Source organism: Paramormyrops kingsleyae, chromosome 4, assembly GCF_048594095.1.
Source record: "Paramormyrops kingsleyae isolate MSU_618 chromosome 4, PKINGS_0.4, whole genome shotgun sequence".
Lineage (NCBI taxonomy): Eukaryota > Metazoa > Chordata > Actinopteri > Osteoglossiformes > Mormyridae > Paramormyrops > Paramormyrops kingsleyae.
In genome coordinates, this window is record NC_132800.1 from 11,905,403 (window position 1) to 11,927,898 (window position 22,496).

The 22,496-nt window shown below is 47.2% G+C and overlaps 1 protein-coding gene and 1 pseudogene across 17 annotated transcripts in view; both read left to right on the forward strand.

The window, feature by feature from the left end:
- LOC111857641 (uncharacterized) overlaps nt 1–22,496 on the forward strand; it is a 141,367-nt gene that overhangs the window by 36,508 nt on the left and 82,363 nt on the right. For 13 of the 17 annotated variants that reach the window (XR_011989901.1, XR_011989900.1, XR_011989902.1 and 10 more), the window contains exon 3: nt 11,910–12,088. The exons of 2 other annotated variants lie outside the window; for them this stretch is intronic. Coding sequence is in view for 2 of the 15 variants with exons in the window: in XM_023838731.2 (XP_023694499.1) it covers nt 11,964–12,088 (125 nt within the window). In the remaining 13 variants the exon portion in view is untranslated. Of the gene's footprint in view, nt 1–11,909; nt 12,089–22,496 lie in introns of those variants that run through there. 2 more of the 17 variants (XM_072710654.1, XM_072710657.1) reach the window with 2 other exon arrangements.
- On the forward strand, nt 2,077–2,222 carry LOC111857655 (U1 spliceosomal RNA; annotated as a pseudogene).

Sequence of the window (22,496 nt, forward strand, 5' to 3'; positions counted from 1 at the left end):
TAGATGCTCGCCTCTGAACGCCGCAGTTCATGATCAGCGAACTCGGGCTCAGTGATCGGCCGTCAGTAAGTGCTGCAATAATGAAATACGAGTCCCAAGACCCAGTCATTTGTTTGTTTCCACAGTGATTGGTCTAGTGGGACATTCAAGCTGTCAGCGCAACATGAAAAGCGTTTTGTGTATAAAGCTAGCCTCGGGATTAAATTTGTAAATTAAAAGTCCTGTGCATTTTATCAGAGTTGTGCATGGGGAATAGGCTGGTCAGGCTATTTTTAATCTGTAAACTTCCACTGATCGTAAACTGCTGTTTCCAATTGGATGCCAAGCTGGGCATTAAGTGGGCTGCACCTGTGACTGCTGCTTTGTACAGAGCATGTGCAGGTCAGGTCCTGTCACTGATTCTAATGGTATAAATGCAGAATCCAGCCCAGGTCAGTCCGGCTTCATCGCTCTCGGATACAGGTGGTAAGATTCACTGATTTGCATCAGTGCACCAACATAAAAGTTCACGATGCGATTGTCCCGTTTAAGAAAGTGTGCAACAGATACAATTTGGGATGAACTCAGGATGAACTGTAACATCTTTGCACTGGTAAAATCAAATTTATTAATATATTTATTCATATTTATTATTTAGAAATATGACCAATAATTTTTGACCTATTATTTTATATTTATATTATTCTCCCACTCTACTGTATATTGGTGTATAGGGGAGAATCATATCGTATCACATTAGTAGTTGCTTCATATCTATCTTTAATGTACCAGATTGTTGGCAATTCATTGAGATGTACATTGGCCTCAGTGATACATCCCTACTCTTGGAGGTATCCATTCGTCCTTAATGGAGAACGGTCGTTTTCAGCTGACCTTGCTGCCACGCTCTCCGAGTCGCAAGAAAGTGTGAATCTCATCCCCTCCGAGGAATCCGAGGAGCAAAGCTTGGGCCTGATTCTCACCCCTGCCCCCAACTCGCTCACCCACCCCCAGCTACCACCTCCCACACGAGATCAGGTCTCAGATAGATGGAGGAGAATGTCTGTGTATGTCTGTGTCTAAATCTATCAAAGGGGCCTGTGCAGACCATGAATATATGTTGATCTGGTAACAGCTATAATTGGTGATGGGATACTAGCAAGAAGTTGGGAAGACCAGCAAGGGGAGAGATTGACATGCATTGTACTGTATGCTGTGCCTGTTAACGATGTTTCTGTGTAAGCCTCTGCGTATGGAATCTGGCGCAGGGTCATTTTCCCAGCATCATTGCCTTTAGTTAACCAGGAGGGATCTGGTGAGAGCTAGTTAGCTTTCGCACTGGCTGTCAGGCTATACCCGACAAGTTGTGGATAGACGTCAGATTGCCTGGAGGTCCACAGCAACGTGGGGTAAATGTGTCTGGATGGAACACATCCCGATGGCGAGCCCCAGTACCACGCTGGGGCGTGATGTTACCCACGATGCTCGCCCAAGCATACACATCTAGCCGTGACCTCTGACTCGTCAGCCTCGCTGGGGAGAGGATGACCCCGGTTGAGGCACTCTAGACAGTCGTAGGGTTTAATGCATGGAACCTGGAGCTTCTCTTCTTTCCGAGCCTGTGGTTCACCGTATATCTGAGAACAGGCATCTTAATGACATGTGAACTGCCCTGCAGGGGGGCAAAGAGGATTTTTAAGGTGCAGTGCGGCTCTTTCATGTTGTCTCGTCTTGGAGCAAATAAGGAGTAAAGAAACAGAACATACAGAAATCAAAGAGAGGCCATTAAGCAGCTGAGGTCCATCTTGTGTATGTCTGGACTCATCCTTACTTCCTGTTTGGGGCTTTCAGAGTGTCCATGCCCCAGCCTTCAAAGCATCTCCCCACCTGAGGGTGATCAGTGTGACCACCAGGGCAGCACTAAATCCCGCCTTTCTGCAGCCTGCAGTAGGGGGGATATATGCACCTGAGAGCTGTGTGCGCACGATTGTACCGGAGGAGGGCATTTTCTCTGGAATGAAGTTTTAATGCAGTTTCATAAACATGTATTATGTACTGACGAATAATCATTTTTCTGTATTTTACATTCATGCTTATATATTACATGGCAGGGGAGATACCATGATCAGGAAGGTGGTTCACCGAGGATGAGACTCTTCCACTGCAGTGAGGCTGTACAGGCCCCTGCGAATCTCAACTGCATAATTTCTGGCAGTGGGGGACTGTGTTCATGCTCTCCCCTGACTTTATTTTTTTGGAGGCAGCGTGTGGCTCAGCAGGCTAAGCCTCTGTGCCTGTGATTAGATGGTTGCCTGTTCGAGCCCAATTTCAGCAGAATATCACGTCTGTGGGTTTTTGGGCAAGGTCCTTAACCCCCAGCTCCATGGGAGCCTCTGCAGGTGGCTGCCCTTCACTGCCAAGCTTGCTCTCACCTATTTATGTATCTGTGTGTCATTATTATTATTGTTATATATACAGCATAGAAGGGACACTTCGGGATTCAAAGGTTTATTGTTATTCCTACACATTGACACTCTGTACAATGTAATGGAACAAAATGTGTCCTGGTGTGCAGTACAAATAATAGAAGATATTTAAGTTAAAAGAATAGAATTCAAAATAATAAAGATATTTAAATAATACAGTAAGTATAACATATACTGTAAATAGAAAGTACCTGAAAAGTGACAGTGGACTGCAATGACGTGCCCAATGTGGAAGGTGTGCATAGTACTCAGTAGGTATGTTGTGTGGTGGGTTTATCTGCACATAATGGCGATGTTCGTGTTCATGTTGGGGGGGGGGGGGGGGGGGGGTTGTGGGGTCAGACAGGCAGAGTTTGTCAGTCTGACACCATCAGGGAAGAAGCTGTTCCTCAGCCTGGAGGTTCTAGTCTTGATGCTGCGTAGCCTCCCGCCGGATGGTAGGGGGACAAGCAGAGCATGGGTGGGGGGGATCTCGTCATGCAGGAGGCCTAACCCTGAGCCTAACCCTCCCGCCGGATGGTAGGGGGACAAGCAGAGCATGGGCGGGGGGGGATCTCGTCACGCAGGAGGCCTAACCCTGAGCCTAACCCTCCCGCCGGATGGTAGGGGGACAAGCAGAGCATGAGCGGGGGGGGATCTCGTCATGCAGGAGGCCTAACCCTGAGCCTAACCCTCCTGCCGGATGGTAGGGGGACAAGCAGAGCATGGGTGGGGGGGATCTCGTCATGCAGGAGGCCTAACCCTCCCGCCGGATGGTAGGGGGACAAGCAGAGCATGGGCGGGGGGGGATCTCATCATGCAGGAGGCCTAACCCTCCCGCCGGATGGTAGGGGGACAAGCAGAGCATGGGTGGGGGGGATCTCGTCATGCAGGAGGCCTAACCCTCCCGCCGGATGGTAGGGGGACAAGCAGAGCATGGGTGGGGGGGATCTCGTCATGCAGGAGGCCTAACCCTGAGCCTAACCCTCCCGCCGGATGGTAGGGGGACAAGCAGAGCATGGGCGGGGCGGGATCTCATCATGCAGGAGGCCTAACCCTGAGCCTAACCCTCCCGCCGGATGGTAGGGGGACAAGCAGAGCATGGGCGGGGGGGGATCTCGTCATGCATGTGGCCTAACCCTCCCGCCGGATGGTAGGGGGACAAGCAGAGCATGGGTGGGGGGGATCTCGTCATGCAGGAGGCCTAACCCTCCCGCCGGATGGTAGGGGGACAAGCAGAGCATGGGCGGGGGGGGATCTCGTCATGCATGTGGCCTAACCCTCCAGCCGGATGGTAGGGGGACAAGCAGAGCATGGGCGGGGGGGGATCTCGTCATGCATGTGGCCTAACCCTCCCGCCGGATGGTAGGGGGACAAGCAGAGCATGGGTGGGGGGGATCTCATCATGCAGGCGGCCTAACCCTATCCACAGCGCTCCTACCAGCCTTCTTCCTGCATCTGCTGACACTATAATGGAAAAGCAGGGAGTAAGTTGTGGAATTGGAGATCGTATAGAAATGTATTTCAAATACATACTAGAAAACCAGAGTAGAATTATGATGTTATCACTGTACCCAGCCTGATACCCTCTGCCTTCCCAATGACCCTGTACTGGATAAGCGGTTGGAAGATGAAGCGATGAATATCATCTCCAAACTCCCCCCCCCCCCCCCCATCCTTACAACCCACAGCTCAACCAGGAAACAGAAGATCACGGCATAGTCCCACGTTGATTCTGTCCAATCAAGTGAGCACCTCCAGTTTCCTCTGTGAACTCTCTTGAAGTACTGTTCGGATTTGATTCCAAAGGAAAGGGACTGAAAGAGCTGCACTACCTGATACGTTTTGCACCTTCCGATCTCAGCTCATCCAGGAAGGGGGATACAAGTGGCCAATGGGTCCTCTCACATTTGCACAAAAGTGCACAGCAAAACTAGTGTGGCTCAGCTGAAGGGAGACTCGCCGCCACCCCCGCCAAATGCCACTCAGGCGCATGATGAATTGAGTTTTGATCAAGCTCATACATCCGCCCCGAAGTTTAATTTTGTCCCCCCGCAAACGGGAAAATGAGGAGCTGTCAGGACGGAGCCCGTGTGGATATATGCAAATAAGAATTCAGCGGCGGCGCTAAATTGAAATGTATTGTTGGAGGAGAACATTTGACACCTGGGGAAGGCCAGCCTAGTGCCTCAGAAGCTGCAAGGCATGCTGGGAGGCGCCACCTCTCCTTCTTTGCTGGGGAACGTGGTGACAGGGAGCCGCTCCACTTAATCCTGCCAAAAGACAGGCTGCCGGGAATTCAAACCACAGGGAAGAGGAGCGGGAGAGTTCTCTGGGAAAAAAAGAGCTAAACAATCGGCGTAAAATAGCCCAGTGACGCGGTGATGGCTCAGGCAGGGGTGTTTCATGCTAATATGGCCGCAGCTTTGTGAGTCGTATTGCTGGACGGCAAAGAGATACCTGGGTTCTGGTTGGACTCAATGGCTGGGAACTGTTCAGTCGCCCTCCTTGTTATGCATTGAAGTATTCAGACTTAAACTAAGGCATCAAAACTCATGCAAAAACATTGCATGGTCTACGGGGGATAGGCAGCACACTGACATCTCTTATTTCGGAGATTTTTTTTTTTTGATACGTTTTAATCCCACAGGTGTCAGCTATCGTTTGGATAGTGGGATGGTTTTTCCTCCATGCAAAGGATCTCCCAGGGTAAGAGGCGGCCTGCAGATTCCCGCTCTTCAGCCAGCGTGAGAGTGCCGGGATTTTATTTAGTTGCAGTGTGTTCCTTCCAGACGCTGCTGGAGAGACCTTTGACAGATACTGTACATCTGAGAAAAAGTATGGTGTCCAGAAATGTCCTCCTTCTTACTTACTCTTCCGCCATCACAGAACTGCCTGTCTTGGGGTCGATTCTTAGAAGGTTTTTCTCCATACTAAAAAGTGTAGGACTGTTACGCTGATATAACGACTGGGTTCCTCTTTCAGAAGGACACTTCTGAAAGGATGCGAGGTTGTCTGGTTGTTGGGCACCTTGCTAAGAGTGCTGTATCAGGATCCCGATCATTGCCAGCAAATATGAACTTGGAGACCCTAGATGTGAAGGAACCCCACATTGACAAATGATATGATATGGGGTTCTGGGACACTAAGAAACCTGCTCTCATTGGTCATTTTAAAGACGTATGTGCCCCATACTATTTAAGGAAAAATAGTTTGTGGGATTGCTTTATTACCTAATGTATGAGACAGCCTGTTGGCATGTCATGGCCAGATGAAAACTTACTGTACTCTTTCTAGCCCAGTGTGAAATAAGCATTTTGCTGGAATATTCTACAGTAGATTGGAGCCATACAGAGGGGTATCTGGAAATCAATTCCCCCCCCATCCCAGTAGAAGTAACATGGTCCTCTTGCATCCCGCTTGTTCAATATTTTGATGGTTATAGTTTCCTTTGCATGTCTGAAGCTTGTCACAAGGAAGAAGATTATCGTAAACATTCCGAAGTAGCGCAGTGACATTCAGTAAACAAGCGTTGTCAAAAAGATATTTAAAAAATAATGAGCTCTTTTTTCAGCTAGGCTTGCCACTGCAAACGAGCAAACCCATCAGCTGAGCTGCAATCCTAAATTGAGTAAAAATGGCCTGTGTCCATCAGCCCCATCCTCTGTGATACCAGCACAGGACTGAAATCTGTCTATTAAAGATAGATCTGAGATGGCTTCCTGAAGAGCTGTTCTTCTGGTTGATGTTCCTCTAAGATTTCTCTTAACTGAATGGGGAAGGGGCTTCCATTAACGATGGACTAGCATTGGATCAGCAATGGGAAGTGGTAATGGGAATTGGCATTTGGTCATTTTTACACCTTTTTCAGGGCCTTCTGGCACCTTTCTTCCTACTGTGTGACACACATTTCCACCAGCACAGTTCAGTAGGAGGAATTTTTAAACATGCATTTTTAAGTCAGGCTTGTGGAAACGTATGCATGGTTTGGGACATTTCTGCAGCACAGTCCCCAGAGAGGTCATGTCAGTCATCCCCCCCCCACATAAAGGAAGCAATGGGGCAACTTGAAGAAAGCTGTGTAGAGTTAACATTGGATCTGTGAGCCACATGTGTTCCTTTTCAGCTTTGATTTGGGATGGGGCAAGTGAAGTAGTTTGATGGATGGATGGATGGATGGATGGATGGATGGATGATGGTATTCTGAATTCATTTTCTTAGCTTGACTGCAGTCTAGCTGTTTTCCTGTTCCCTAAGGCTGCTGCTCCTTGGGGAGAGGGGGTGGGGGGCAGGTTATATTAGGTGGAAGAGAGGTGGAGTGGTTGGGGGCCAAAGGGCAGTTCATGGCTCCAATGAACACACAGCCCTCTGAACCTTTTGGCTGTGCGATTCATGCACCTGCAGAGTTGACACTACCCACAGTAGATTATTTTCAAAGTGCCCCCTATAAGACAGGAGTAAGGAAAGTACTTTTTTTATTTTATGAGTTTTGCTTATAGCTCCCATAAAAAACGAAATGTTTTACTGCCTAAAACCCACATGCCCAACTTGTTAGACTGGGTGCTCCTAAGTGCGAGACGCACAGTACATAAAAAGGACTAAACGTTCTCTCTGTGCTAAGAGTGCTTTTATAAATGGGAATAGTAATGAGGACATTGTCATAAGAACATTGTTCATGTTGAGCCGGAATCAATCAACCCCCGTTCATTCCTCTGCCTGCTCTCTCATGTTTATTTGAATCACTTGTATTTATCTAATATAATTTCGGAGCATTCTTCTGAAGGAAACAAGACTCTGTGACACTCATATATATTTCATGAGTGTTCATGTTTAAGCAGACAGTGTTTCTCGCACTGGGTTGGCAGCACGCACCGTTACATCATGTCGTGTGAGTTTGCCTGCTTTCACTGAAATGGTTCATATCTCTATGATAGCAGGAGACACAGAGGGCCTCACGCAACCCCTTGAATCTTCACAGAATCAGCACAGCCTGCCTGTAGAAATTACTTAAAGACTTGTCACAAAGTGAATTCAGGCTTCTCCGCTTCATCGGGAATATGGAACTTCCATCCCCCTATGGGGGAGGGGGGTACGTTACTGTTTGGAGATGAGTGATAGGAGGGAGGGTGTGGTGCAGGTGTGGAGTGTCCCAAGGGAGTCTGAATGCAGAGTGTCTCTCACACACACCCCAGGCTGTTGTCTGATGCGCCTGCTGATATTGCTCTGAAAATAAATGAAAATATAGGAATAGCATATAAAGTCTTTTATATATTCCTCTAATAGGCATGTGGTAGATTATGATGTGTGCTGATATCTCTCATTATGGCATCAATCCCACAGCAGTAATTAAGATGTGTGCTGATATCTCTCATTATGATATCCCTCCCACAGCAGTAATTAAGATGTGTGCTGATATCTCTCATTATGATATCCCTCCCACAGCAGTAATTAAGATGTGTGCTGATATCTCTCATTATGATATCCCTCCCACAGCAGTAATTAAGATGTGTACTGATATCTCTCATTACGATATTGCTCTCACAGCAGTAATTCACACTGCAGGAACTTCTTTCAAGAACCAGAACCTTTTCCTGAACCAAAGACTTTTGTTACATTTACACTGCAGGAACTCTGCCTGACTATAGTCCCTTGAAGGAAGTTCTGAACTCTTTCTTAGTACCTACTCTTGATGAGGTACTTTTGTCCTCACACAAACTACTGCGGAGGAGCTTACAGCAATAGCTTGCCGATTGGTTGTCCACGAGCACCGGATGGAATTATTCTTGTACTTGAGGTACATTTACAAAGTACATTTTTTTACTTACATTTCTGCATCTGAAAATTAGATCGATAACCAGTATACTTTTGTCTAATATTGCCAGTGCCGGCGGTGAAGCTTGCCAGCACTTATTAGCGATTGCATAATTCTTTATTATATGAAACCAAAAGATCGATCTGCCGGCCAGATTTAATAATGAAATATAAATAAGTCGTGGGTTATATGAATAAAATAGATATAATAGGCTGTGTCCCGTTTCGATCACAATTGCTCCCCCTCCCCCCGATAACTAAAGAATAACGTAACAAAACAACTTGTTCAGCCTCAATTGTTTTGGGGTAGCGGTGTAGTTTTGAAGTTTAACCTAGAAGCTTTTTGTGTCTCCCATGCTTATTTAGCATAAAGTGAATGAAATGATCCCACCAGCCCAGCTGCTTAAACTGAGATCGCAGCAGCTCCTTCTAGGGGCTCAGCTATATAACAGCATGACCTGTAGCAGCAGCACGTGGGTGAATCTCCACTGACCGTCATGGCTGAGCATGTTGACCACAGTCAGATAAACTGTTGGAGATGAGGCTGTTTGGTTGCGGCATCTTACAGGATTGATTTTGTCCTGCAGGTATTCAGCGGGGGGGGGGGGGGGGGGGGGGGGGGTTCCCATTCTGTGGGCAGTTTCAGAATTTGACAGGAGGTGGGGTTGGACTCCACTAAGGTAGAATTACTTTACCCATCTAATGAAAGTCCGATTAGGCTTGAAGGTAATCAGTTAGCTTTCATTCCTGGATGTGGGGCTCTGTTTCTCTGTCTTCCGTATTCTGCCTTCTGATTCACTTTCATCGGCCGTCAGACATGTCAGGCGATCCAGCCTAAGGGTGAAGGACAGCATTATCCGCTCCGCTGTTCCACTGTCACGGTCCAGAGAGGAGTGCGTCGCCTCGACTAAATTCAGGGACCCTTAAACGAAGGTGGAGGATTCTACACGCCGTCTTATTGACACGTCTCCATCTCACGCTCTCCGCCCCGTGCGTTTATCGGCCTCCTGCCCGGCTGGCTTCCTCACGTCTGACGCCTTATTTTCCACGCCACAGCGAGCCGTCTTTCTGCACCAGTGAGCACGCCAATCGACCAGCAGCCTCTCTTTCTCTCACCCCAATCCCATACATTGTGGGGACCACATGGTGAAAAACCTGTTACTTTTTAGCTTGTGGGGACAAGTCCCCACAATGTAATCCTAAAATTTATTAAAAAATCTGTGAATACGATCAAAAAATTTAAATTGTCAAAAGTCTTTTATTTTGTTTGGTTACTTATTGGTAGGGTTAGGTTGAGGTAAGGGATAGGGTTATCATAGTTAGAATTAGGGTTATGCCTATAGAAATTAATGGAGAGTCCCCACAATGATATGATATATCAAGTGCGTGTATGTGCGTTGGTCTGTGTGCCTGTGGCAAACTGGCCAATCAATACCAGTCAAACCGAGACGCTTTGAACCACAACAACAGATACATCAGCAGAGATTTGAAAGCAGGTCAACAGATGTAACAGAAAACCAGCAAATCTAATCACTAAATTCTAAAAATTCTAAATTCAAATCGACCAGCAAATAAACAGAGCAGTTAAGCAACGATGTTGCTGCCTATGAGCTAATTGCCTCTTAACATTACATTAGTAAGTATTATTACTCCACAGACGTAAATATTACCCAGTGACTGCACAAACTTTTTTGCAGGGGAGATGCCCGAACAGGGGGGCGTGGCAAACTGGCCACCGGTACTTTGAACTTTTTGCCAGCTGGGGGGAGTCCCTCTTGGGAGATTTTGTGTGGTCGTCGCACATCGAAAAAGGTCACTTGGGACATCTGCTGATCTATAGAATGTGCAAGGGTAACATGCTTTAGATGAAACACAAAGGAACAGAGAGTGCAACAGTGCACATGTTATATTTATATAAGGTGAAAGGAAATGTCTTAATGTTCTTTTTTCTTTGCTCATTGCAACACATAACTGCTACATTAGTCATTAAATCTTGTCACGCCATGTTATCCCACTGAATAAAGCCAATCACAATGCAACCAACCGATGGATGGACCACGGTTGATTTTATTAGTAATTACTCTAGTAAATCTCAAACGCCCCCACACACGGTTCCCTGTACCTGCTCTGTTTGATCTGACGTCTGTTGACCTCCCACCCCTTGCCATTTGGAAACTCAGGTCCTGAAGACGATACCTCCTTACCGTTTCTGGTTGTCTTTATTCATTTCCCAGTTTCCTACAGCATTCTACATTGTCATTTGGGAATACAGGGTGTAGGCAGGAATGTATGACATATAACTTCCACTTCATCTCCTCTTGGGCACTAGGGAGGTCTTTGGGTAACGTGGGCCCTTTGCCCATGGCCTCACCACCAAGAATCCCCACCAACTTCACAGGTGTAAGTGGCCAGGAACTACTAAAGTTCCACGTCGAGACGGCCCAGGAACTAGGTTCATAAATTTCAATGGGAAGGTGAGTTTAAGGAGTTATAAGGAGTTTATCTACAAACACAGGCTGTCAGCTTTGGATGCAAAATTCTTAATGTGTAACTATGTTGTATTGCACATTGTTTCCTGAGTGCATTGGACAAGCGTGGGATTCTGATGCCCTTTTGCTGTAGCTGATTCCTTCTCTGAGGCTTGAACATCAGATTCCCTGTGAATATTTCAGTGCAATATTAGGGTGGACAAAGCTATAGCCAGCCAGCATCTTTAATGAGGGTGATATCTAGGCCAGCAGAAAACATCACCTGCATGAGACTGGTGGCAGAACTGCTGAAATTGAACCGTTCGTGGCATTCAAAACCTATCTGGGAAAAGATGATGAAGGACGAGGACATTGTGATGTTCATGAAATGTCAGAAAAGGTCCTTGAATGAAAACCAATGCCTGTAATATCACAGTTGATCAACAGGTGGCATAATGGCTAAAATGTTTTACTGTCACTGTCTGTAGGTGTAGAGGAGTCATCTTATGCAAGTCAGCTGACTCAGTGGAGAGTAGCAAACATATGCCTGAAATATCAGACAAGTTTCTTGAATAAAAACCAGTGTCTTTGATGTCAGAATCGAACAACAGGTGGCATAATTGCTAAGGATCATTTTATTGCAACTGTCTCTACATGAAAACTGTCATCCTATATGAATCAGCTGAACAAATCTGTGCAATAGATACATCTCAATAAGCTGTGCTTATTAATGCTACTGAGATAGCAAGTAACATGCACAGTCAAGCCTGTGCATCCAACTCAACGCTTCACCAAAACTTTTGCTGAAATTCTACATGCTACCTGCCAATTTCACTCTCCATCCATCCATCCATCCATTCATTTTCCATAGTTGCTTATCCAGTGTGGAGTTGTGGTAAATCTGGGATCTATCCCAGGATGCACAGGCCACAAAGGACACATGCTCGCACACGCAAAGGAAGTTGGAGACATCAGTGCACCTGCAGGAAAGCCAGAGTACCATAGAGGCAACCATCACAAACATAGGGAGAACATGCAAGCTCCATACTTTAAGTGCTGTTGACATGACATGAGAAGTTTCACTTGTTTACTTGGATCTCACAAAAGAAGCAGCTGCTTTGAGACTGTACCAGCAATGTTCGTCCAATGATCTGAACCCAAAACCCCCCTTCCGAACACCACCTAGGTCCCTGATCACAGCAGCTCAGCTTGCCTGAGAGAAACGGAGGTGAGAGAAGACATGAGGAAGACGAGGTGCAGTGCGGCAGTGCGAGGGCACTTTGAGCGACCTCCTCCTGCAGCAAGCTGCTCCATCGGTGCCGCTCTCGAAACCCGAGATGGTGACTTCGAGCATAGAAGCGAGCGGTGAGGGAAAAACAAGAATGCCGACAACAAAAGCATTTCTTGATGTGTCTGGGTGTTTGTGGGGGGGTGTTTTCGACATGAGAGAAAATCACGGCTCTACTTGTATCGCCTGAGGCCCAGGTGCATATCAGGAACACTGCTGTTCACCTCCTTCCCGGGCTGATAGCGTTAACTTCGGCATCTAATTAACAATGATCTCTAAAATGAAATATGAGGCAACCATGTTTTTTAGGCCCTTCTTAACACCTGCGCCATTGACACACTGGTACGAATCACCTTTTTCGTTCTTGTATTTTTTTTTTTGCTTTGTTTTGATGCAAATTCTAAAGTATATTAGCATTCAGTGAACTAGCGGCACTGGCAGAAGGTGCAACTACAGATCAGTCATAGATTCATCTGTAACTCACATATTTCTACCTTATGTAAGTTTAGCATGCCTGGGGGGTTGGGGGGCAGCTTGGCCATCCAGCTGGCCTTGAAACCCCAGAAGTTTTCTTTCATCTCTTATAACAGCCACAGGAGTTTTTCTCTCCGCTCCTACGCCTGGCTTATTCCCACTCCGATCTGTACCATTGTATAACATTAGCTGCCGTAACCTTCGTCTGCAATGCCCCCTCTGTTGAGTGCTTCGGGGGTGTCTGCGCAAGGAAGGGCGCTATATAAAAATAAATCGACTTGATAAAAATGCCGCAGAGGTACCGTAGAGCCCGGAAACCATTCACCGTGAGATTTGTCCAACGTATTCCGCCGTGGGACTTTTGAGCCAGCCTGGAAATTTTTCCCTTGACCCCACCTCAGTCCAACAACTACAGGTCAAATGGAAAATGAATCCCAGGCCGGTCCATCAGAATCTCTGGTGGCTGATTGAGAACGTCACCTTTCCAGCATCACTTGAAGAAAGCCATGATCTCTCAGTGATGACCTTGTCTATTGTAAAAAGAAAAGAAAAGAAAAAAGTAATTTTTGTGCTATTTATCTGTTAAAATGAAAACATGCCCCACAGTGGTTAGATTGAGCCAAGCTTTCAGTCTTGTGTGTCTAGACACTTTTATTTACAGGTACAGCGTAACAGCTGCCCCTTGACCCATTTGTACAGCTCTGTACAACAGTCCCACCATATCTGCAGGTGATACATTCCAAGACCTACCGGATAACAGCAAACTATTTGCGGACCCCATGTGTAAAGTGCATGCTTATGGCACAGCTTAATTGATAATTTACGCACAGTCAGACATTACCAATATTAAATATAATAATAATGAAGTACATTGTACATTATTATACAGTACTGTACTCTCTCTCCCTTGAATAAAAGGGATTCTGACATTTTAGCCTTAATCTCTAGAGACAATAGAGCAATGAAAAAAATATGTTTCAAGGGATGACAGAGCAATGTGAATCATGCTTTCTATACATTTTTGTAACATGGACACTGCAATAACGTGGCAATGAATGATCAGTGAGAATGCTAGAGGCAGACTGGATGAGGGTTCTGTGGGGAAACGTGGATATGGAGAGAAAGGGAGAAGAGCCATGAAATGGGCACTAATGGGTTGGCAGATTTCACCATGTTACGTCCTGTACTCACTTGGTGCACGGTTTGAAACTTATGAACCATTTATTTCTGGAGTTTTCTCCATTTCTTTTTTGGAAACCGTAGACATGGGAATTCTACTGTATTTTTATTACCCAAACCTCTCATCTTGCTCCAAGATGCCCTTCAGGACGCGAACCAGGTTGCACGCCGGTGTTGTTAAACAATACGCTTCCTGTCTTTCTTCCTGAAAGCAAGAGTCAGAGATGTGTCTGCTGTGAATAATTACATGGTTTCCTTTTTTTCCAGTCATTTCAGATTTGTAACATCATTTACAATTTTTCCCTTGACTCATTCGGTAATAACAAAGTATGTGAAGGTGATGGACTCCAGGTTTCTTTTCAGACTGGTGTGGGGGTGCTCATTGGTACTGCAGGGAAGAGGCATCCCAAACACTGGTTGCCATAGCAATGGGGGGGGGGTCAGATGGCGAACAGAAGCCACACCTGAAGCTGCATAGCGGTTAGATACCCATTTGAAGCTGAGACTGGCCAGGTCAGAAGCTTCACACCAGACAGATATTCATTCTGAACGGATGTCCAATCTAGCGATGCCGCATCCATGACAACACTCAAGTAATCCAAGGCACATTATTTGGGCTAGACCGTGACGGGGGGGGGGGGGGGGGGTTCTCCCAGAATGCCCACAGCTTCGGGGAGTGCCCCCCAGTGGGCTCTGTCGTGTCTTTGAATGCCGGCCCCTCCCAAGGAAGGAAGGCTTTTTCTCGCATAGCTGCCCATTTGTAAACGTCGCATCCGTGCATCAAATCTCACCATGGCATGTTATATTGTCTCAGCCACCCCACCCCCCACCTCCCCCACACACGTCTGAACAGGAAGTGTGTCTCTTCCCCCTAAAATCACCACCCCCTCCAGTCCGAGGGGGCTGTACGTGATCGGCCCGGGCAGCCAATCGCGGGTCCCGGTTACTCTGGTCCCGGAGTCGGGTCCCCGTGGGGGTGGGGGGGGGGGGAGTGCTCGATGTGGCCTGGCATTGTAGCCCCTGAAAGCGGCAGCTGGCCCTGCCACTGCGCTCACGCATTATGAGTGCGGGACAAAGGCGGGCAGGCAGGCAGGGCGGGCAACTTCAAAGCAGGCGTCTGACATTCAGGGCACTCTATCTTCAAAGCGGCGCTCGCGTCTCTGTTCCTCTTCGGCTATAATTAATTTTTTTATACAGAGGATTATAGCTGGATTAAAACACGGCTTCGCAGCTCCTCGCAGTTTCATTAGACAATAAAAAAAGATGCACATTTCGCTTCTTTTAACTCTTTATTCCGACGCACCATCGACACGCTTCAGATGTCCCATCTGAGGCCGAGACAAAAGGGTCCGTGCGACGGTGCAGCCCGGCTGAATATTTATAGGCTCCGTGCCGTGTAAATAAAACCCACGGCCCAGTCGGGCCGCTCCGCTCTGATTGAGTTTCAAGCGATTTGACCTCATAAATATGGAGGAGTCACTCTGGGCACCACTTACAGAATGTCACTCGTGGCGTGACGGCCGGGCCCATTTCAGTAGTGGGTTCTCCGCACATCGCACCAGAAGCAGACTTCGCCCGCACTGGCAGAGCGCTGCCAGTTTGGGGCCGTGTCCTGATTGACCTCCTTATTTTTGTCCTGTCTTAGAGAAGTCCATTCAGGACAGTTTGCAGTCTTTCATTTTCACCCTGATCCACCCATATGAAGTTCACTATTTTTATAAATAATTATTTTCTATTAGGTGGCACAGTGGTCAACATCCCTGGAGACCTGGGTTTGAGTCTCTGCTCGCGTGGAGTTCGCATGTTCTCCCGTGGAGTTTGCATGTTCTCCCGTGGAGTTTGCATGTTCTCCCGTGTTGTCGCGGGGTTTCCTATGGGTATTTCAGTTTCCCCCCACAGTTCAAAAACATGCTGAGGTGATTAGAGTTACCAAATTATCTGTCGGTGTGACTTAGTGTGTGAATGGTGTGTGAGCCCTACGATTGGTTGGCGCCCCGTCCTGCGTTTTTCCCTGCCTTTTACCCATAGCTTCCAGAATAGACTCTGGACCCCCACGCAGCCCTGAATAGGACAAACTGGTACGAAAAATGGATGGCTGGATATTTTCTATAGCTAAAGGCTTTGTTTCATTCCCAGGACTCCAACATGTCACCTTTTGGTTTCAGAATCGAAGTCTTTACCTGTGGCGCCCCCTGCTGACTGCGTTCCTCACCACTTTCGCGTGTCACAGTCCAGCGTCGGCCTTACAGGTGCCAGTCGTGTCGCCGGCATATTCCGCCCCGTCCTCGTTGCTGTTAAAAAGTCGCACTCACCGGGCTGGCCTCATTCCCATGCGAGGGGTGAGTGTCTCAGAGCGGGGATGACGGCTGCTTGTTTTATTATTCATCAGTCTGCTGGCGATGTCATTGCATTGCGCCAGTCGGAGTCAGGGGCGGACAGAGCGAGGAGTCCTCACAGTGGGCCGTGACTAGTGGTGGTGTTGCTTAGCAAAAGATTGCATTGGAAGTGATTTTCTCGGACATTGCTGCGTGTCCACATAGCAGGATGGCTTTAAGGGCTATTATCTGCCTGGAGATAAAGGAGGTACCTCCTGGTGGAGAGACGAGTTTCCTAACCACTGCAACACCTAATGTCTGGCCTGCAGAACTGCAGGGACCTTCTACCAATGTAGCCTGTATCTAAAAAGTCTGGTTTTAAAAGGGGAGGGTGTCACAGAGAGAGCTAACTGATTTGTAGACAGCACAGGTCTGGCTTCAAATAGGGGGGGGGGGTTCTAGAGACAAAGCTGGTTAACCCTTAGCATCACAGACAAGGAGGAGGGAGAGGCATGGAGTGCGGGGACGGGGGTCGTCAACACGATAAACAGCCATTACTTGATTTAGTGCGTCATGACAGTCGGAAGTATCTCGTTTGTAGGAGAAAAACACATCCCACGAGCATGAGTCCGGCGTTTGTGCCAGTCACGTCATGACATCATTCTCTGTTTGATCTGCAGGGCCATATCCAGATATAGGCAAATTAGGCAGCTGCTGAGGGCAATAAGTCAGTCCGTGAAATTTCTTCCCTGCTAGATATTACATGGTCAACTGTATGTGGCATTATTACGAAGTGGATGCATTTTGGAACAACAGAATGTAAAGGAACAGAGCGGGGAAGCAAATATCTGATCAGCCAATCAAATGTCAGCAGCACAATGTATAAAATCAGGCAGATACAGATCTGGAGCTTCAGCTAATGTTCATATCAAACATCATAAAGGGGAAGAAAGGTGATTGAAGTGACTTTGATGGTGGCATTGTTGATGATACCAGATGGGCTGGTATGAGTATCAGATCCGAATCTGCTGATCTGCTGGGATTTTCACACACAACCATCTTTAGGGTTTACAGAGAATGGGCCTAAAAAGAAAACATCCAGTGAGCGGCGGCGCTCTGGGTGAAATGCTGTGTTTATGGCAGAGGACAGAGAAGAATGACCTGATTGGCTTAAGCTGACAGGATGGCAACAGTTTCTCCAATAACCACTTATCATAAGGTGGTACGAGAAGATCATCTCTGAATGCACCACACATTGAGCCTTGAAGCAGATGGGCTACAGCAGCAGAAGACCACATCACATGCCACCCCTGACAGCTAAGAACAGGAAAGTAAGGCTGCAGTGGGCACGGACTCACCAGAATTGGACAATGGAATAATGTTGCCTGGTCGGAAGAGTCTTGATTTCTGCTGTGATATTCAGACGGAAGGGTCAGAATTTGCTGTAAACAAAATGAACGTATGGCTCCATCCTATGTTGTATTATCAGGTCAGGCTTCTGGTGGTGGTGTAATGGTTTGGGGGATATTTCCTTGGCACACTTTAGGCCCCATACCACCAACTGAGCATCGTTTAAATGCCACAGTCTACCTGAGTATTGTTGCTGACCATGTCCATCCCTTTGTGACCATAGTGTACCCAGCTTGTTATAGCTACTTCTAAGAGGATAACACACCATGTCACAAAGCTCATATCATCTCAGACTGATTCCTGAACATGACAATAACTTCACTGTCCTCAAATGGCCTCCATAGTTACCAGATCTGGATCCAGTAGAGCAGCTATGGGATGTGGTAGAACAGGAGATTCATATCATGGAGGTGTAGCCAACAGATCTCAGTAACTGCATGTCTCCGAGGAATGTTTGAAGCACCTTGTCGTCTGTGTCACAACAAATTAAAGAAGAAAGAATCACAAAGAATCATCACCTGACTGCTTCACACCAGAGTTTCCCTGTCTGCACATATGAGACAAATGCCCCACCGCAGGTGGCATCCAGCTGCAGGTGCCCCATTTGCACCCTGAGGCGTCGCAGCACTGATGCAACACCCCCCCACCCCACCGGGAGATGTTCCCACAGATACCTCTCTGTTTTTCTGTCATGCCAGAAAAAAAAAAACCACAACAAACAGATTTTTTTGTCGTCGACAGACCTTCTGTTGTCCATAGAGGGGCTGTCTGTTAATATCTTATTTTCTCCTGGGCTTCCTGCTTCTTCTTCTGCTTCTATGTGCAGGTTCGATCCCCCCTCAGACGTGCTTGTTGTACAGTGGTACATTTACAAAGCCCCCAAAATGCTGCCCATGCATCACAGAAAATGCCAGTGCTCGATTTCGCAGGTTATCCATCAGAAATCGACTCCCTCCCGACATTCATCGGAAACGCGCCGTTCCCTATGAAAGCTTAAGCTTCTGTGGTGCTATTAGTGGCCCACCTCCGACAATCCGGGCCCCCGCTGCCTCGCAGCCCTGCAGCCTCGCAGCCCCGCTGCTTTCACGGGCTCCGGGTCGGGGGCCGTCACACGGCTGCTGACATTTCCTCCACCGCACGGCTCCAACCCACCCAGCATGATTTATTCATCCCATTATCGATTGTTTTTTTTTTCCTGTCTTTTTTTTTTTCTTGATGCTGTTGGAGAAGTTTCCTTGCTCCCCTGTCCGGCCCACAGGCCTCCAATCTGTTTGCTTAACGGTTCTACCCTTGAACGATGGTGGGTTGGATCTCTGCGGCTCCAGGTTAGATGCCAGCTCGACTCGTGCAGTCACCATGTCCACAATCCGGGTGTTAAAAACTACTGAGGTGTGTTAATGGGTCACACTGGTATTGAGAGGTTCTTAAGATATGCAGTCAATATCATGATGGATAATCAATGGTTATGGGGCGAAAAGCAAAGGCTTTGGAGGTGTTTCTGATTCCTCACAATGAAAGAGCTGATTGGTGGGTTGCCCGGTGGTGGACTGATATAATAAAAGGTAAAGATGTAATATAAGGGATGGGCTATAGGGCAGGACGTGATTATTAGCAGGATAGGCTATGAGGCAAGGTGTGAAAATTAGTGGGATAGACTATGGGGCATGATGCAATTATTAGGAGAATGAGCTATGGGGCAGGAAATGAATTATAGCGGGATAGACTATGAAGCAGGGTGTGAATGTTAGTGGGATGTGCTATAGGGCAGGATGTGATTATTGGCGGGATAGACTATGAGGCAGGATGTGAATATCAGTGGGATGTGCTATGGGATAAGATGTGATTATTAGCGGGATAGGCTACGAGACAGGATATGGTTATTACAAGGGTAGGCTGTGGTTCAGGATGTGATTATTAGCAGGATAGGCTATGAGACAGGACATGGTTATTAGCAGGATAGGCTATGGGGCAGGGTGTGACTATTAACAGGACAGACGGTAAAGAGGAATGAGGACAGGTATAGCACAAATCAGCATATATACTGGATAACATATAACTAGTCAGTCTATAACAACTGGTAGCTTTTATGGCAGAAAATATCACATGACACTATATTACAGGACCATCTGTAGCATATATTAGTCTGTATTACAGGACAGTCTATGAAGGTGTATTAGAAGACAATTCATAACATGTCAGAGCCTATATACAGTACAGCCTATGACACAAGACAGTCTAAATGCAACACTATAATATATTAAGGTCTGTGTCACATGACGTCTGCATCACAGGACAGTTGGTAGCAGTTCTTAACACATGAAAGTCTTTCTTTACTGTCAATAACAAAGAAAAATGCATTCACAGACATGCCTTCCACTGCCCCCCACTGTTTGCTGCACATATAAATTGACTCCTGTTTTTGTTCAGTCCCTTATGATCATATGGGGGGGTGGCTGCCTTGAGTCCAGTGGGCTTTGCAGCAATTTCCCGTCGCATCCACACCCCTCCCGTCTCGCTTCCACACTGCGGGAACCCCGAATCCAGTGACACCAGGGGACGACAACAGCAGCAGAATGGAGGCGCACCGTAGGCTGCGTCTGCGCAGGCTGTCCACTCGCATCCTGCTATGCTTATTACACCTGCAAAGAGGGCATAAATGAAATCTCATATATCCTAATCTGACACCCACATCTTCACGGTGCTGGCATGCAGAGCCCAGCTTCCTGCTGCCTTATATATGGCGCTGGCCTCCCCTGTTCACCAAGGGACAGATAAGAGCGCGTGTGAGGAGTTTCATAACGGGAGCTGCTGGGCAGAGGGATGGCGCCTGGTCCTGACAGGAAGAGAGACTCTCCGTGGATGTGTGTGGATTAGTCCAGGGCTGGGAATCGCTCAAGGGTGCAGGCTCTGTAATATATATATATATATATACACACACATACACACACATATTATTAGTATTTAATCGCTTAGATGAGATGCTATTGTGAGCATCGTAGCCTGCGGTTTTTGTAGCTTAAACGTCTGAAGTTTTACAAAAGCGATTTTAGGCTGAGGTTCGAGCCAGAAACTACTGCTGGGGCTTCTCCTGAGCTCCTAGGTCCATGCGGTCGGCTCTCACTCTGCAGGATTCAAGGTCCCCTTTGTGTGAGACTCGCGCCGAGACTCATTCCGTTTGCCGCAGCCAAAGGAATCACTCGGCATTGGGATGGGAGACATTGGGTAGGAACAGGAATGTTGTTTGGGTACAATTCAACAAAAGTGGTTATGGTTTCAGCACATGGGACATGCACAAGCATGGGTCTGATCTAGGAAACGGCAACAACTGGCATCAGCCAGTGAGGTCTCAGTGTGTGGTCTAGGGGCTGAGAAACAGAAGTCTGTCCATCCCTTGCTTTTTCACTGTAGGTATAGTGTCAGTGACCCCAGGAAGCCCACTGGTATGGCAATCGATTGCAGAAAAACACAAGTTAATTTCGTATTAATTATAATGATAGTAAGGCACAGGTACTGGTCATGTGACTTTGCCCCATGTTGTGGTGTCCATACCTCTCTTGGTCTGTTGTGACCCAGTAGAGGGTCTCCCTTCTCGCCCTGACTGTCATTAAAAACAGCAACACATTGTGCAGATGCCGCAGTGTCTCCCCACTGTGGCTCCCCATCCGCGTGACTGTGCTCCGCCGTGGACGTCTGCCAGATGCCCCAGCAAGGCACCCGGTCCGCCGGGGAACCATAGCATTCACGAGCCGCTGACGAGGCCGCATATATGTCTGACTGGGGTGTCGACCAATGGCCTTGCGAGCAGAACTTTGGTTCTGTAACCCCCAAAGAATGTGGGTTTTAAAATACAATACAATGCACACAAAAGCTGTGGGTAATCAGGTACACAGCGTAATGTGATCCCATTCGCAGCCACATAACCCCCACAGTGGTGTAATTTGCAGGTGTGATGAGTGCTAGACATGATGCTTAAATGGGCCACAGTAGCCCAAGCTAGGCTGTGTCCCTGTAATTCCTATCATCTGCTCTGGCCTCAGCTTCACCTACTGACGCCCCCTCCTGGCTGACAAGACATCAACACCCAGGATTGCCTGCCAGTTTTGATTTTTTACTATAATGCTTGCCAGTGTTTTTGCAAAGCTTTCTGTGGCTTCTTTAGGAGGATTTAAAGCATGAATGTGCTTTATTTAGCAGATGCTTTAATCCAAAATAATGTTCGTACAAGCAGGGTCAGCCAGTCCTTGGAGCAATCAGGGGTTAAGGGTCTTGCTCAAGGGCCCGACTGAGATTTGACTCGACAGAGTTTGGGATTTGAACTGGCAACCTTCTGATCACAGGTCCTAACCCTCTGAGCTACATGCCGCCTGGCGATTCAGAAAAAAGTGTGGCTTTCTGTAACCCGAGTCGAGAGACTTTACACTGAGAGTTGCTTCGGGGATGTAGGAAGGGACAGGAAATGGGTTTGATTAAAGCAGGAACCATGCTGGGATCCAGAAAGGGGGAAACAGGAGAACAGAGGTGATGGGATGCTGGATGAAGGGGAGCTGGGCACGGGGCCAGGCTTTAGGGTCCGGGCTCTTAGGCTGAAAGCAAACTCAGTCTTACAGAGCAAAGATAAATGGATGATATATAGGGGTTATGTAGAGTGAATGGGTGATTCTTACCTGCCCCATATCCACACCCCCATCTTTCAGAAACTGGTGGGGGGAGGGTTGACAGCCCCTCAACAGCGCTACCAGGACTACAAATAGATGGCGTCACATGATTCAGGTAGCAAATGCTCATACTATCCTATAGGCTATATAAACAGGTTCTGATCCCACGGGTTGTTCAATTAATCACCCAAGTTTCCCTCTTCTTTGGGCCCAGTCTGTCTCATATCTTACAGACTGCTGTTCCTTGGCCCAGTCCACTCTGCTACAGGCCTCTGACCCCTGAGCAGTAAGCCCAAGCCCAGCATCACCTCTTACCGTGATTATTGTTATTGTTTTTCTTAGGATTATTATTATTATTATTATTATTAAAAATAATAATAATAATACTTATAATAATAAGGATAACTATCCTCTTAGATTAAATTTGGCTTCCAAATGTTACAGACGGGCAT